General features: G+C 56.0%; 1 protein-coding gene across 1 annotated transcript in view; it reads left to right on the top strand.

Moving 5' to 3' along the window:
* Nucleotides 1-16821, top strand: part of zbtb37 (zinc finger and BTB domain containing 37) — a 146739-nt gene that overhangs the window by 104107 nt on the left and 25811 nt on the right. Inside the window, exons 2-3 of the mRNA XM_070886255.1 lie at nt 4199-4303; nt 6730-7638. Of these exons, the coding sequence (XP_070742356.1) occupies nt 6755-7638 (884 nt within the window). The 5' untranslated portion in view covers nt 4199-4303; nt 6730-6754. The remainder of the gene's footprint in view (nt 1-4198; nt 4304-6729; nt 7639-16821) is intronic.

The raw sequence follows: 16821 nt of genomic DNA, 5'->3' as shown, positions 1-16821 counted from the left end.
GATATTGGCACGGGATTGGCACAGTGTAGTTCTGGATATTGGCACAGAGTAGTTCTGGATATTGGCACGGGATCGGCACGATGTAGTTCTGGATATTGGCACAGGGCGCGGCGTGGTGTAGTTCTGAATATTGGCGCAGGGGATCGGCACGGCGTATTTCTGGATATTGCCATGGGTTCGGTGCGGTGTAGTTCTGGATAATGGCACAGGATCGGCATGGTGTAGTTCTGGGTATTAGCACGGGATGGCATGGTGTAGTTCTGAATAATAACACGGGATCGGCATGGTATAGATCTGGATATTGGCATGGGATCGGCACGGTGTAGTTCTGGATATTGGCACAGGATCAGCACGGCCTAGTTCTAGATATCAGCACGGTGTAGTTCTGGATTTTGGCACAGGGCGCGGCACTGCAGTTCTGGATATTGGCACAGGACGCAGGACAGTGTAGTCCTGGATATTGGCACGGGATCAGCACAGTGTCGTTCTGGATATTGGCACAGGGCGCTGCACGGTGTAGTTCTGGATTTTGGCACAGATTCAGCATAGTGTAGTTCTGGATATTGGCACAGGGTGCTGCATGGTGTAGTTTTGGATATTGGCACGGGATCAGCGCAGTGTAGTTCTAGATATTGGCACAGGATTGGCACAGCAATGTTCTGTATATTTGCACGGGATTGGCATGGTGTATTTCTGGATACTGGCACAGGGGATCGGCATGGTATAGTTTTAGATATTGGCACGGGATCGGCACGGTGTAGTTCTGGATATTGGCACGGGATCGGCACGGTGTAGTTCTGGATATTGGCACGGGATCGGCACGATGTAGTTCTGGATATTGGCACAGGGCGCGGCGTGGTGTAGTTCTGAATATTGGCGCAGGGGATCGGCACGGTGTAGTTTTGGATATTGCCATGGGTTCGGTGCGGTGTAATTCTGGATAGTGGCACAGGATCGGCATGGTGTAGTTCTGGGTATTAGCACGGGATGGCATGGTGTAGTTCTGAATAATAGCACGGGATCGGCATGGTATAGATCTGGATATTGGCATGGGATCGGCACGGTGTAGTTCTGGATATTGGCACAGGATCAGCACGGTCTAGTTCTAGATATCAGCACGGTGTAGTTCTGGATTTTGGCACAGGGCGCGGCACTGCAGTTCTGGATATTGGCACAGGACGCAGGACAGTGTAGTCCTGGATATTGGCACGGGATCAGCACAGTGTCGTTCTGGATATTGGCACAGGGCGCTGCACGATGTAGTTCTGGATTTTGGCACGGATTCAGCATAGTGTAGTTCTGGATATTGGCACAGGGTGCTGCATGGTGTAGTTTTGGATATTGGCACGGGATTGGCACGGTGTAGTTCTGGATATAGGCATGGATTTGGCAAGGGATTGGCACGGTGTAGTTCTGGATATTGGCATGGGATCAACACGGTGTTCTGGGTATTGGCATGGGATCGGCACGGTGTAGTTCTAGATATTGGCACAGAGCGCTGCATGGTGTAGTTCTGGGTTTTGGCATGGAATCGGCATGGTGTCATTCTGGATATTGGCACGGGATCGACGCGGCGTTCTGGACATTGGCACGGGATCGGCATGTAGTTCTGGATATTGGCACAAGGCGCAGCAAGGTGTAGTTCTGGATATTGTCACAGGGCACTGCACAGTGTAGTTCTCGATATTGGCACGGGATCGGCACTACGGAGTTCTCGATATTGGCATGGGATCGGCATGGTGTAGTTCTGGATACTGGCACAAGGTGCTGCATGGTGTAATTCTGGATATTGGCACGGGATCGGCGCGGTGTTCTGGATATTGGCATGGGTTCAGCACGATGTAGTTCTGGATATTGGCACAGGGTGGGAACAGTGTAGTTCTCGATATTGGCACGGGATTGGCACGGTGTAGTTCTGGATACTGGCATGGTGTAGTTCTGGATATTAGCACGGGAGCGGCACGGTGTAGTTCTGGATACTGGCATGGTGTAGTTCTGGATATTGGCACAGCATAGTTCTGGATATTTGCACGGGATAGGCACAGTGTTATTCTGGATACTGGCATGGTGTAGTTCTGGATATTGGCACGGGATCGGCACGGCGAAGTTCTGGATATTGGCATAGGGGATTGGCATGGTGTAGTTCTGCATATTGGCACGGGAACGGCACGGTGTAGTTCTGGTTATTGGCACAGGATCGGCACAGTGTAGTTCTGGATATTGGCATGCGCACGGCGCAGTGTTCTGGATATTGGAACGGGATCGGCGCAGTGTAGTTCTGGATATTGGCACAGGGCGCTGCCTGGTGTAGTTCTGGATTTTGGCATGGAATCGGCATGGTGTCGTTCTGGATATTGGCAAGGGATCGGCGCGGCGTTCTGTATATTGGCATGGGATCGGCACGGTATAGTTCTCGATATTGGCACAGGATTGGCACAGCATAATTCTGGATATTTGCACGGGATCGGCACGGTGTATTTCTGGATACCGGCACAGGGGATCGGTACGGTATAGTTCTGGATATTGGCACGGTGTAGTTCTGGGTATTGGCACAGGACCGGCATGGTGTAATTCTAGATAATGGCACGGTATCGGCATGGCATAGTTCTGGATATTGGCACGGCGTAGTTCTGGATATTTGCACCGGATTGGCATGGTGTAGTTCTGGATACCGGCACAGTGGATTGGCACAATGTCGTTCTGAATATTGGCACGGGATCGGCAGAGCGAAGTTCTGGATATTGGCATGGGACTGGCACGGTGAAGTTCTGGATATTGGCATGGAATCGGCACAGTGTAGTTCTGGATGTTAGCACGGGATCAGCATGGTGTCGTTCTGGATATTGGCACGAGATCGGCACAGTATAGTTCTGGATAATAGCATGGGATTAGCATGGTGTAGTTCTGAATATTGGCACAAGGGATTGGCATGGTGTAGTTCTGGATACTGGCATACGATAGGCATGGTGTAGTTCTGGATATTGGCGTGGGAATGGCACGATGTAGTTCTGGCTATTGGCACAGGGTGTCGGCATGGTGTAGTTCTGGATATTAGCACGGGATTGGCATGGTGTAGTTCTGAATACTGGAACAGGGCGCGGAACGTTGTAATCTGGATATTGGCATCGGATCGGCACAGGGTTCTGGATATTGGCGTGGGGATCGGCACGGCGTATTTCTGGATATTGGCATAGGAGATCGGCACAGTGTAGTTCTGGGTATTGGCACAGGATCGGCACGGTGTAGTTCTGGATATTAGCACGGGATCAGCACGGTATAGTTCTGGATATTGGCACAGGGCGCTGCACGTATAGTTCTGGATATTGGTACGGGATCGGCAAGGTGTATTCTGGATATCGACATGGGATCGGCAAGGTGTATTCTGGATATCGACATGGGATCGGCACGGTGTCGTTCTGGATATTGGCATGGTATCGGCATGTTTTAGTTCTGAATATTGGCATGGCATCGGAACGGTGTAGTTCTGGATATTGGCACAGGGGATTAATGGATGTGGGTGAGAGCGGACAAAGTGAGGGTGGTAGGGGTCTAGAACTCACTGCCTGAAAGGGTGGTAGAGGCAGAAACCCTCGCCACATTTAACAAGTACTTGGATGTGCACTTGAAGTGCCGTAATTTTCAGGGCTACGGACCAAGAGCTGGAAAGTGGGATTCGGCTGGATAGCTCTTTGTTGGCCGGCGCGGACACTTTGGGCCGAAATGGCCTCCTTCCGTGCTGTAAATTTCTATGATTCTATGAAGGACTTCTGCTATGAGCGAGGAATGGGACGTGCTGGGTAGATGCTGCACGTTCAGTGGTGACATTGAAGAATACGTCAATTTAACATCTGTTTTGCGTTCATTGAGAAGCGAGTGGGGTTAGGGCCCCAGGCCACAGCTGGGTATGTTCACCCAGAAGGTAGTTAGTCTTCCGTCGCCGTTGTGGGGAGTTTGGTGTTGTGCTCAATTACCGTACTACAACCAGGTAACCCCAGAAACAGCCCACTTCATGCGGCGGAAATAAAACCCTGTACAGAGTGCAAAGATGCACAGAAAGATAAAGGAATCGGATCCTAATCCAGGGTTGTGAAGGACTATCAGAGGGTCAAGTGTCCGGTTTACGTTTCAGTAAATTACTGAATCCTCTTGTGTCGCGTACATGTTGATTCTACAAGTTTAATGTCTTTTATTTTTGTAGATTGACAACGTGATGGCTATATTCACCAGAAACCCCGTGCTAGAGCGTTGGTGCATGTTGTGCGATGCAGGGTTGCTGCTCCGTGGCACAATCGCGTGGTAATTGGTGAGTGTGGCACGCCGTGAGGGGTCGGGGATGGGTAGATGGGTGCACCGATTGTGAGACAGCTAGAAACAGCCAGGGTTCCTAACCCGGACAGATAATCCGCCCTCAACACGGTACATGAGAGTCCCAGGGGTGCTGGGAACCCTCCATCACTTTGCCGTGGAGCCTGTCTCCACCTGCGAACTCGGACACTGCCTATTTTGTCCGTTATTCAACTGTGTGGGCATCGCCACCAACCCAGTTGTGTCCTTGCCTTGCCTCCCCATACATCGCAGCTGTGATCCCTGGATCAGAGGTAAGTTGACTAATCTCCCTGCTCCCCCTGCCCAACCCACCTTCCACCCCCCCCCCCCCCCAACATATCTCCTACGCAGGCCCAAACCCCCCCAGCCCCCTCTCACATAGCCCCCGTTCCCCCCCCACCCCCGTCCCAACCTACCTCCCTCACATCCCCCCCATCCTCAACATACCTCCTACACAGGCCCAACATCCAACACCCCCCCCCCCCCAACCCACCTCCTACAAAGGCCCAACCCCCCCAGCCCACCTCTTACATAGGCCCCCCCCGCCCCAATCTACCTCCCTCACAGCACCCCCCACCCCCAACATACCTCCTACATAGGCCCAGCCCACCTCTTACACAGGCCCAACACCCTCCCCCCAGCCCACCTCTTACACAGGCCCAACACCCCTCCCCCCCAGCCCACCACCTACACAGGCCAACTCCCCCCAGCCCACCTCTTACATAGACCCAACACCCGCCCACCCCACCTTTTATGTAGGCCCACAACCCCTCCCCCCTCAACCTACCTTCTGCACACCGCCCCCCCCCCCCCCCCCTCACCCACTTCCTACACAGACGCCCCAGCCCACCTCTTATACAGGCCCCACCCTCTTCCCAGCCCAGGGACATTCAGACCAATTGTAGTTCCTCAGCTACCAACCCAGCTACACTCAGTGCAGGCCATGAATCAAAGTTGCCCCGGGGAATGTGCTCACACACTGGGTCATTTTTTTTGGTGCGGACTCAAAGAAGTGGGGTTGGAAGAGTAATGAGGAATACAAGGAAGGGGCTGAAAATGACCTTTTCGGCAAGGTCTAGATAGGATGCACCAGATGGTAAGGTCGAGGGGGAGGCGGTGAATATGTGTGAGAGACTTTAGATAGGATAAGGTACTTGGGAAGGAAGGAGGGTAAGAGGGGGCGAAGATAGAGATTGAATCACCAAAGGTAGAGAGTGGCATAGAGCCGAGGCTGAGAGGAAAGGAGGGACCATAACTCAGCGGTGGAGCTTGGGGGGGATGGGGCGGATGGCAAACAAACGGGTATTTAAAGGAGAAGCGAGCAGGGGTGGAATAAGGTGAGGAGCTTAAAGGTGGCAGAGGAGTAGAAGGAGTGGCTAAGGTGCACCTGAGATCATTGCCTCACTCTCCACTTTGGCGGTTTGGGCAGAGTGCTTGGTGACAAGATAGGCAGGCTTTGGTCAGGAGCAAGATGTCACCATGATATCGATGTAATCGTCCACAATAAGGTCGTGGATGGCAGGGGCCTTGTTTGCAAGTGAACGGATTTCATGGAAGTGTATGCAGAGAGGGGTGGTGATTGATTCCTATGGCAGAGTCCCAGGGGACAGTGCTGGGTGGGTCAGGATGCAGGAGGGGTTCGCTCACAGGAGGCACTCTGGGCGGGGAGGTCAGCGACAGGACGAAGGCGATTTAATCTTCTCCACTCCCCTTGCCCTTCTCCCTCCCTCATCAACTTCTGAATAAAGACACTCTCCCACGCAAGGGGTCAGCGTGAGTGCGTCGATGGGCTCCTCAGTCAGTGTCTCCCTCTGTCCCCGATCTCTCAGTCTCTCCATCTGTCCCCGATCCCTCAGTCTCTCCCTCTGTCCCCGATCCCTCAGTCTCTCCCTCTGTCCCCGATCCCTCAGTCTCTCCCTCTGTCCCCGATCCCTCAGTCTCTCCATCTGTCCCCGATCCCTCAGTCTCTCCCTCTGTCCCCGATCCCTCAGTCTCTCCCCCTGTCCCCGATCCCTCAGTCTCTCCCTCTGTCCCCGATCCCTCAGTCTCTCCATCTGTCCCCGATCCCTCAGTCTCTCCCTCTGTCCCCGATCCCTCAGCCTCTCCCTCTGTCCCCGATCCCTCAGTCTCTCCCTCTGTCCCCGATCCCTCAGTCCCCGGGCCTCAGTCTCTCTCTGTGTCCCCGATCCCTCAGTCAGTCTCTCCCTCTATATTCGGGAACTCTCCGACTCTGTGTACAGCAGCTTGAAAATCCTATCGCCGGGTGTGGTGAGACTCGACAGGCTGAATATCTCTCTATTTGTTTGTGCCAGGTGCGGTGCAGCATTTGCCTGCGCTGGTGTGGGGGGGTTTAAGCGAATGCCATTCTCCTTTATTAACGCTGTGGTTTTCCTCTCCCTGCAGGTCCGTGTGAGCCATACCAAGAGCCATGGAGAAGGAGGGCAGCATCCAGCTGGAGGTGCCGGATTTCAGCAGCTCAGTGCTGGCCCAACTCAACCAGCTGCGGATGCAAGGCCGGCTGTGCGACATTGTGGTCGACATCCAGGGGAAGTTGTTCCGCGCCCACAAGGCGGTACTGGCGGCCAGCTCGCCCTACTTCCGCGACCACATGTCCCTGGGGGAGATGAGTGCCGTGTCCATCTCCGTCATCAAGAGCCCCGCCGTGTTCGAGCGGCTGTTGGCCTTCTGCTACACGGGCAAGCTGTGCCTGCAGGTGGCCGACATCATCAGCTACCTGACGGCGGCCAGCTTTCTCCAGATGCAGTATATCATCGACAAGTGCACGCAGATCCTGGATGGCATCCACTTCCGCATCGACGTGTCCGAGGTGGAGGCGGAGCTGAGCCAGGACGGCCCGAAGCGGCCGGCTCAGTCCCGCAGCGGCGGCGGCGGCAACAACGCGGCCCCCCCCAACCCCCGCCGCGGCCGGGCGCCCCCAGGGTTCGGAGGGGGCGGTGCGCGCGGCAGCCCGCTGCCCGACGAGCTTGGGGGGGGCGGCGGCGACGATGGCGACGACGACGAGAGGCTGGTGCGCATCGACCGGGTGGGCCAGTGGTATGTGGAGACGGGAGTCAGCAGCGAGCGCAGCCCGCAGGCCGTCCGGCGCATGCGCATCAAGACCGAGACGCCAGACGAGTGGATGGGGTCGGAGAACCAGCCGTCCGGCGAGGACGGTGGCAGCAGCGCCGAGGAGGTGACGGCCATGGTCATCGACAGCGCCGGGCACAGCACCCTGGTCCAGGACGCTTTCCCCAACACCGCCTCCAGTGGCAAGATCTCCAGACCCTCCAGCAGCTTCAGCGAGATGGACAGGTACGGAGAGCGGGGCTTCACTGACCCTCTGAAATGCTGCTTCACTGCTGGTATAGGGTGGTTGGGGGGGGGCGAGGGCGTCAATATACAGGGGGAGTGGGGGGGGCTGTGTCGATATACGGGGGGGGAGGGGCTGTGTCGATATACGGGGGGAGCTGTGTCGATATACGGGGGGGAGGGGGTGGGGCTGTGTTGATATACGGGGGAGGGGGCGGGGCTGTGTCGATATACGGGGGAGGGGCTGTGTCGATATACGGGGGGAGAGGCGGGGCTGTGTCGATATACGGGGGAGGGGCTGTGTCGATATACGGGGGGAGGGGACGGGGCTGTGTCGATATACGGGGAGGGGGCGGGGCTGTGTCGATATACGGGGGAAGGGCTGTGTCGATATACGAGGGGGAGGGGGCGGGGCTGTGTCGATATACGGGGGAGGGGGCGGGGCTGTGTCGATATACGGGGAGGGGGCGGGGGGCGGGGCTGTGTCGATATACGGGGGTGGGGGGCGGGTCTGTCGATATACGGGGGCAGGGGGCGGGGCCGTGTCGATATACGGGGGAGGGGCTGTGTCGATATCCGAGAGGGAGGGGGCGGGGCTGTGTCGATATACTGGAGGGGGCGGGGCTGTGTCGATATATGGGGGCAGGGGGCGGTGCTGTGTTGATATACGGGGAGGGGGCGGGGCTGTGTCGATATACGGGGGTGGGGGGGCGGGGCTGTGTCGATATACGGGGAGGGGGCGGGGCTGTGTCGATATACGGGGGTGGGGCGGGGTAGGCTGTGGCGATATACAGGGGGTGTGGGCTGTGGCGATATACAGGGGGTGTGGGCTGTAGCGATACATGGGGGGGGGAGACGTGTCGATGTACAGCGGGGGGGGTGTGGGCTGTGGCGATATACGGGGGGGGCAGGGGGTGGTATCCGGGGGGGGCAGGGGGGCGTGTCGATATACGGGAGGGGCTGTGTCGATATACGGGGGGGAGGGGCTGTGGCGATTTACGGGGGGGCGTGTCGATATACGGGCGGGGGGGGGCGTGTCGATATACAGGGCGGGGGGGGCGTGTCGATATACAGGGCGGGGGGGGCGTGTCGATATACGGGGGACGGGGGGGGCTGTGTCGATATACGGGGGGTGGGGGCTGTGGCGATATTCGGGGGGGGGCTGTGACGATATACGGCGGGTGGGGGCTGTGGCGATATACAGGGGGGGGTGGGGGCTGTGGCGATATACGGGGGGGGTTGCTGTGGCGATATACGGGGGGGGGTTGCTGTGGCGATATACGGGGGGGTGGGGGCTGTGGCGATATACGGGGGGAGTGGGGGCTGTGTTGATATACGGGGAGGGGTGCTGTGGCGATATACAGGGGGTGGGGGCTGTGGCGATATACGGGGGGTGGGGGGGGCTGTGGCGATATACAGGGGGTGGGGGCTGTGGCGATATACAGGGGGTGGGAGCTGTGGCGATATACGGGGGGGAGTGGGAGCTGTGGCGATATACGGGGGGAGTGGGAGCTGTGGCGATATACAGGGGGTGGGAGCTGTGGCGATATACAGGGGGTGGGAGCTGTGGCGATATACAGGGGGTGGGAGCTGTGGCGATATACAGGGGGTGGGAGCTGTGGCGATATACGGGGGGGAGTGGGAGCTGTGGCGATATACAGGGGGTGGGAGCTGTGGCGATATACGGGGGGTGGGAGCTGTGGCGATATACGGGGGAGGTGGGAGCTGTGGCGATATACGGGGGGAGTGGGAGCTGTGGCGATATACAGGGGGTGGGAGCTGTGGCGATATACAGGGGGTGGGAGCTGTGGCGATATACGGGGGGGAGTGGGAGCTGTGGCGATATACGGGGGGGAGTGGGAGCTGTGGCGATATACGGGGGGGAGTGGGAGCTGTGGCGATATACAGGGGGTGGGAGCTGTGGCGATATACGGGGGGTGGGAGCTGTGGCGATATACGGGGGAGGTGGGAGCTGTGGCGATATACGGGGGGAGTGGGAGCTGTGGCGATATACAGGGGGTGGGAGCTGTGGCGATATACAGGGGGTGGGAGCTGTGGCGATATACGGGGGGGAGTGGGAGCTGTGGCGATATACGGGGGGGAGTGGGAGCTGTGGCGATATACGGGGGGTGGGGGCTGTGGCGATATACGGGGGGGTGGGGGCTGTGGCGATATACGGGGGGAGTGGGGGCTGTGTTGATATACGGGGAGGGGTGCTGTGGCGATATACAGGGGGTGGGGGCTGTGGCGATATACGGGGGGTGGGGGGGGCTGTGGCGATATACAGGGGGGGTGGGGGCTGTGGCGATATACAGGGGGTGGGGGCTGTGGCGATATACGGGGGGAGTGGGAGCTGTGGCGATATACAGGGGGTGGGAGCTGTGGCGATATACAGGGGGTGGGAGCTGTGGCGATATACGGGGGGGAGTGGGAGCTGTGGCGATATACGGGGGGGAGTGGGAGCTGTGGCGATATACAGGGGGTGGGAGCTGTGGCGATTTACAGGGGGTGGGAGCTGTGGCGATATACGGGGGGGAGTGGGAGCTGTGGCGATATACGGGGGGGAGTGGGAGCTGTGGCGATATACAGGGGGTGGGAGCTGTGGCGATATACAGGGGGTGGGAGCTGTGGCGATATACGGGGGGGAGTGGGAGCTGTGGCGATATACGGGGGGGAGTGGGAGCTGTGGCGATATACAGGGGGTGGGAGCTGTGGCGATATACGGGGGGAGTGGGAGCTGTGGCGATATACAGGGGGTGGGAGCTGTGGCGATATACGGGGGGAGTGGGAGCTGTGGCGATATACGGGGGGAGTGGGAGCTGTGGCGATATACAGGGGGTGGGAGCTGTGGCGATATACAGGGGGTGGGAGCTGTGGCGATATACAGGGGGTGGGAGCTGTGGCGATATACGGGGGGGGTGGGAGCTGTGGCGATATACAGGGGGTGGGAGCTGTGGCGATATACGGGGGGAGTGGGAGCTGTGGCGATATACAGGGGGTGGGAGCTGTGGCGATATACAGGGGGTGGGAGCTGTGGCGATATACAGGGGGTGGGAGCTGTGGCGATATACGGGGGGGAGTGGGAGCTGTGGCGATATACAGGGGGTGGGGGCTGTGGCGATATACGGGGGGTGGGGGCTGTGGCGATATACAGGGGGTGGGGGCTGTGGCGATATACAGGGGGTGGGAGCTGTGGCGATATACAGGGGGTGGGGGCTGTGGCGATATACGGGGGGTGGGGGCTGTGGCGATATACAGGGGGTGGGAGCTGTGGCGATATACGGGGGGGAGTGGGAGCTGTGGCGATATACGGGGGGAGTGGGAGCTGTGGCGATATACGGGGGGTGGGAGCTGTGGCGATATACGGGGGAGGTGGGAGCTGTGGCGATATACGGGGGGGGGTGGGAGCTGTGGCGATATACAGGGGGTGGGAGCTGTGGCGATATACAGGGGGTGGGAGCTGTGGCGATATACGGGGGGGAGTGGGAGCTGTGGCGATATACGGGGGGAGTGGGAGCTGTGGCGATATACGGGGGGGAGTGGGAGCTGTGGCGATATACGGGGGGGGTGGGGGCTGTGGCGATATACGGGGGGTGGGAGCTGTGGCGATATACGGGGGGGGGTGGGGGCTGTGGCGATATACGGGGGGGGTGGGAGCTGTGGCGATATACGGGGGGGGTGGGGGCTGTGGCGATATACGGGGGGGGTGGGAGCTGTGGCGATATACGGGGGGTGGGAGCTGTGGCGATATACGGGGGGGAGTGGGAGCTGTGGCGATATACGGGGGGGGGTGGGAGCTGTGGCGATATACGGGGTGTGGGGGGGGCTGTGGCGATATACGGGGGGTGGGGGCTGTGGCGATATACGTGGGGTGGGGGGGGCTGTGGCGATATACGGGGGGGAGTGGGAGCTGTGGCGATATACAGGGGGTGGGAGCTGTGGCGATATACGGGGGGGAGTGGGAGCTGTGGCGATATACAGGGGGTGGGAGCTGTGGCGATATACGGGGGGTGGGAGCTGTGGCGATATACGGGGGGGAGTGGGAGCTGTGGCGATATACAGGGGGTGGGAGCTGTGGCGATATACGGGGGGGAGTGGGAGCTGTGGCGATATACGGGGGGGAGTGGGAGCTGTGGCGATATACAGGGGGTGGGAGCTGTGGCGATATACGGGGGGGGGGTGGGAGCTGTGGCGATATACGGGGGGGGGTGGGAGCTGTGGCGATATACAGGGGGTGGGAGCTGTGGCGATATACGGGGGGGAGTGGGAGCTGTGGCGATATACAGGGGGTGGGAGCTGTGGCGATATACGGGGGGGGGTGGGAGCTGTGGCGATATACGGGGTGTGGGGGGGGCTGTGGCGATATACGGGGGGTGGGGGCTGTGGCGATATACGGGGGGTGGGGGCTGTGGCGATATACGGGGGTGGTGGGGGCTCTGGCGATATACGGGGAGTGGTGGGGGCTCTGGCGATATGCGGGGGTGGTGGGGGCTCTGGCGATATACGGGGAGTGGTGGGGGCTCTGGTGATATGCGGGGGGTGGGGGCTGTGGTGCTATACGGTGGGTGGGGGGGTTGTGCCTTATATAAGGAGGGGAGTTGTGCCGATATATGCAGAGGAGGGACTGGGCCAGTACTGTATAGAAAAAGTAAGTCCTGAATATATATAGCGCCTTTCATAACCTCTGGACGTCCCACAGTGCTTCACTTCCAATGAAATGTTTTGAACATTGGAAGGAAGATGGCATTGGGAGTGGGCCCTTCATCCGCTCGAGCCTGTTGTGCCATTGAATCAGATCATGGCCGATCTGTATTTTAACTCCAGCTACCCACCTTGGTTCTGTAACCCTTAATATACAAATTGATCAATCTCAGTTTTAGAATGTTCATTGGCCTTCCGCCTCAACAGCTTTCTGGGGGAAGAGAGTTGCAGATCCCCACTCCCCTTTGTGTGAAGAAGTGCTTCCTGACATCTCCCCTGAACGGCTTAGCTCTAATAAGATTATGCCCCCTTGATCTGGGCTCATCTTAAACACGAACAATTCGATCACTGCTTAATTTCCTATACTATGGAGAATAGTCAATGCAACAAATGTAGTCACTGTAATATGCCTCAGGATTTGAAGCTGGGCTGCGGGCTATTATGGGTGGGCCTGATTTCCCAGGGTTAACTGCAAGCTCAAACCCTTTCCTGCTTTAAAAGAAAACCTGCCCAATTTCATCACAAATGATGAGGTTTGTGTTGCTATTGTACATCCATTGCCTGACCTCTCATCCTCCCCTCCACGAGAGGTACCTGAGTTCGCTGACCTATATTGGCTCCCGGCCCGGCAACGCCTCGATTTTACAATCCTGCTCCTTGTTTTCAAATCCCTCCATGGCCTCGCCCCTCCCTATTTCTGTAACCTCCTCCAGCCCCACAACCCCCCTCCCCGGAGATCTCTGCGCCCCTCCAATTCTGCCCTCTTGCACATCCCCGATTTCATCGCTCCGCCATCGGTGGCCGTGCCTTCAGCTGCCTGGGGCCAAAGCTCTGGAACTCCCTCCTAAATCTCTCTACCTCTATCACACTCTCTCCTCCTTTAAGTCGCTCCTTAAAACCCAACTCTTCGACCAAGCTTTTGGTCATCTGCCCTAATAACTCCTTGTGTGCTTCGGTGTCAGATATTGTCGGATAATACTCCTGTGGAGCGCCTTGGGATGTTTTACTATGTTAAAGGTGCTATGTATACACATGTCCGGTCCCATTCTCAGTCCCCACACATAGTCTGGTCCCATTCTCAGTCCCTACAAACACACAGTCCGGTCCCATTCTCAGTCCCCACACACACACTGTCCGGTCCCATTCTCAGTCATCGCACACATAGTCCGGTCCCATTCTCAGTCCCCACACACACACAGTCCGGTCCCATTCTCAGTCCCCGGTTCTCTCTCACAGTCCGGTCCCATTCTCAGTCCCCAGTTCACACACACAGTCCGGTCCCATTCTCAGTCCCTGGTTCACACACACAGTCCGGTCCCATTCTCGGTTCACACACACAGTCCGGTCCCATTCTCGGTCCCATTCTCAGTCCCTGGTTCACACACACAGTCCGGTCCCATTCTCGATTCACACACACTGTCCAGTCCCATTCTCAGTCACCAGTTCACACACATCGTCCGGTCCCACTCTCAGTCCCCGGTTCTCATACACACATCCGGTCCCATACTCGGTTCTCACACACAGTCTGGTCCCATTCTCAGTCCCTGGTTCTCTCACACTCCGTCCGGTCCCATTCTCGGTTCACACACACTTTCCGGTCCCATTCTCAGTCACCAGTTCACACACACACTTTCCGGTCCCATTCTCAGTTCACACACACAGTCCGGTCCCATTCTCGGTTCGCACACTCCGTCCGGTCCCATTCTCGGTTCACACACACTTTCCGGTCCCATTCTCAGTCACCAGTTCACACACACACTTTCCGGTCCCATTCTCAGTTCACACACACAGTCCGGTCCCATACTCGGTTCTCACACACAGTCTGGTCCCATTCTCGGTTCACACACACTGTCCGGGCCCACTCTCAGTCCCAACACACACACACTGTCTGTTCCCATTCTCGGTTCGCACACTCCGTCCGGGCCCATTCTCGGTTCTCACACTCCGTCCAGTCCCATTCTCAGTCACCAGTTCACACACACCGTCCGGTCCCATTCTCAGTCCCCGGTTCACATACACAGTCCGGTCCCATACTCGGTCCCCGGTTCTCTCTCTCAGTCAGCGAGAGAGGAGAGAAATGAAGAGATCCAACGGAGAAACTTAAAACACTTTTTTTCTGGAGTAATTGGGCCAAAAAATCGGGCGTAACTTTTCAAGTACACCAAAAATATTCTTTGGGGAAAATTGAGCCCAATATTTGTTCGTGCCCAACAAATCTCCCTAATCTATCAAAGCTCGCTCTGACTCGACCTGTATCAGATCCCAATAGCTAGTTTCTTCCCCTTATTATCCCACCTCCATCCATAGCCCCTCTTTGTTCATACCTGTACTATGTTACTTCATTATTTCCCTTACCATCATATCTTTCACATAACAAGCAACACCCTCTATAGTTTGAAATGTACCCACTCATACATCCTTATCTAGGCACTGCTCTGTAATCCCTATATTGTCCTAATCGCAACAACAACCTGTATTTATATAGCGCCTATAATGTAATAAAACTTCCCCAGGTACTTCACAGGAGCATAATCAGACAAAATCTGACCAAGCCACATAGAGATATTAGGACAGGTGACCAAAAGCTTGGTCAAAGAGGTTGATTTTAAGGAGCGTCTTCAACGAGGAGAGAGAACTAGGGGGGGCGGAGAGGTTTAGGGAGGAAATTCCAGGAGTTGGAGCCGAGGCAGCTGAAGGCACGGCCACCGATGGTAAAGCGATGAAAATCGGGGATGTACAAGAGGCCAGAATTGGAGGACTGCAGAGATCTTGGAGGATTGTAGGACTGGAGGAGATTACAGAGAAACCTCTCCGCCTCCCTAGTTCTCTCTCCTCGTTTAAGACGCTCCTTAAAATCAACCTCTGACCTCCCTGACCCGCTGAGATTTCCAGCATTTTCTGTTTTTATTCCAGATTCCAGCATCCGCAGTATTTTGCTTTTGTGTTAGAGATAGGGATATGCAAGGCCACGGAGGGATTTGAAAACAAGAATGAGAATTTTAAAATCGAGGCGTTGCTTAACTGGGAGCCAATGTAGGTCAGCGAGCACTGGGTGATGGGTGAGTGGGACTTGGTGCGAGTTAGGACACGGGTCAGTGAGCACGGAGTGATGGGTGAGCGAGACTCGGTGCGCGTTAGGACACGGGTCAGCGAGCACAGGGGGTGATGGGTGAGCGAGACTCGGTGCAAGTTAGGACACAGGTCAGCGAGCACAGGGGGTGATGGGTGAGCGAGATCTAATACTCTGGTCACCTTAACAACATTTAATTGCTTGGGCTTCATACGGCTCCACCGGACCTGCAGCGATTGCCAAGTGGTAACTGAGCAAAGGTGGAAGGTGTCGCTGGGAGAGCCCCGCCACATACCTGCACTCGGGCGTCCCAAGGCCATTGGTCATTTGCCATTGATCTTAGAACAGCAGTGCCATTTGTATCCTCCTCAAATGAGCTCTCCGCGGCTCGGGAATATATTGTGTGTAAAATTAAAAGTTAAACATTTGTGCTTTTGTATTTTAGTTGTGTCAAGTAATCAAACTAGTGCTGTTCCTTAAGTAGCCCTGTTACTGTAATAATATTTGTGTTGCAGTGTGTGAGCAAACAACTTACAAAATTGGCTAGCCCAGGCAAACTGGAAGTTCCCTGCACCCGTCTGAAGTCTATGTCGTGTGTGAATCTCTCACTAAGGCGGTAATGGTACTAATTAAAGGGACAGTGGCAGTCTGGTATGTCGCTGAATATGGTGTCCATTACAGTGTAGTGCGTATTAGTTTTTACAGTCTCTGTTAATGAGGCATTAAATACAATCCTGATTCATAATCAGTGCAGTTCTATATCTGTGTGCATTGTGGAGCCTGGATAGTTCAGTTGGTGGAGCATCAGACTTTTAATCTCGGGGTCCACAGTTCGAGTCCCTGTTCCGGCGCTATTTTTAAAACAACATTTTTTTTAAATTAAGATAAATTGGCAAAACAACCAGGGGAGGAGATGAGAATTTTATTTTTTACGCAGCAAGTTATGATCTGGAATCCTCTGTCTGGAAGGACGGTGGAAGCAGATTCAGTAATAACTTTGGAAAGGCAATTGGATATAAACTTGAAAAGGAGACATTTTCAGTGCTGTGGGAAAAGAGCAGGGGAGTGGGATCAATTGGGTAGCTCTTTCAAAAAGTCGGCACGATAGTCCGAATGGCCTTCTGTGCAGTAAGATTAGACATTTTACTGTCTCCTCTGCTTCCTGCTGTACACTGCGGCTGATGTGATCCGTCCGCGTCCTGCAACTTCAAATTAAGATACGTCCATTGTATTGTCACTTGTATAAATTAAAGAGAGTAGCGTCTACTTCTGGTAATTGAGTTATCTTGTAATTCCAATGAACAAACTTTGGGTTTAGAGGAGTGGATTGTATAAAGGAGCCAGTCGCCTTCCAATTAAGCGAGGATCTGCCAAAACCAATCAGCCTGTAACTGACGTGAGCAAAACACGGTAAT

Source organism: Pristiophorus japonicus, chromosome 8 (genome assembly GCF_044704955.1).
Source record: "Pristiophorus japonicus isolate sPriJap1 chromosome 8, sPriJap1.hap1, whole genome shotgun sequence".
NCBI lineage: Eukaryota > Metazoa > Chordata > Chondrichthyes > Pristiophoridae > Pristiophorus > Pristiophorus japonicus.
The sequence above is the reverse complement of the archived record's forward strand: the minus strand, read 5'-3'. Positions and strand labels throughout refer to the sequence as shown.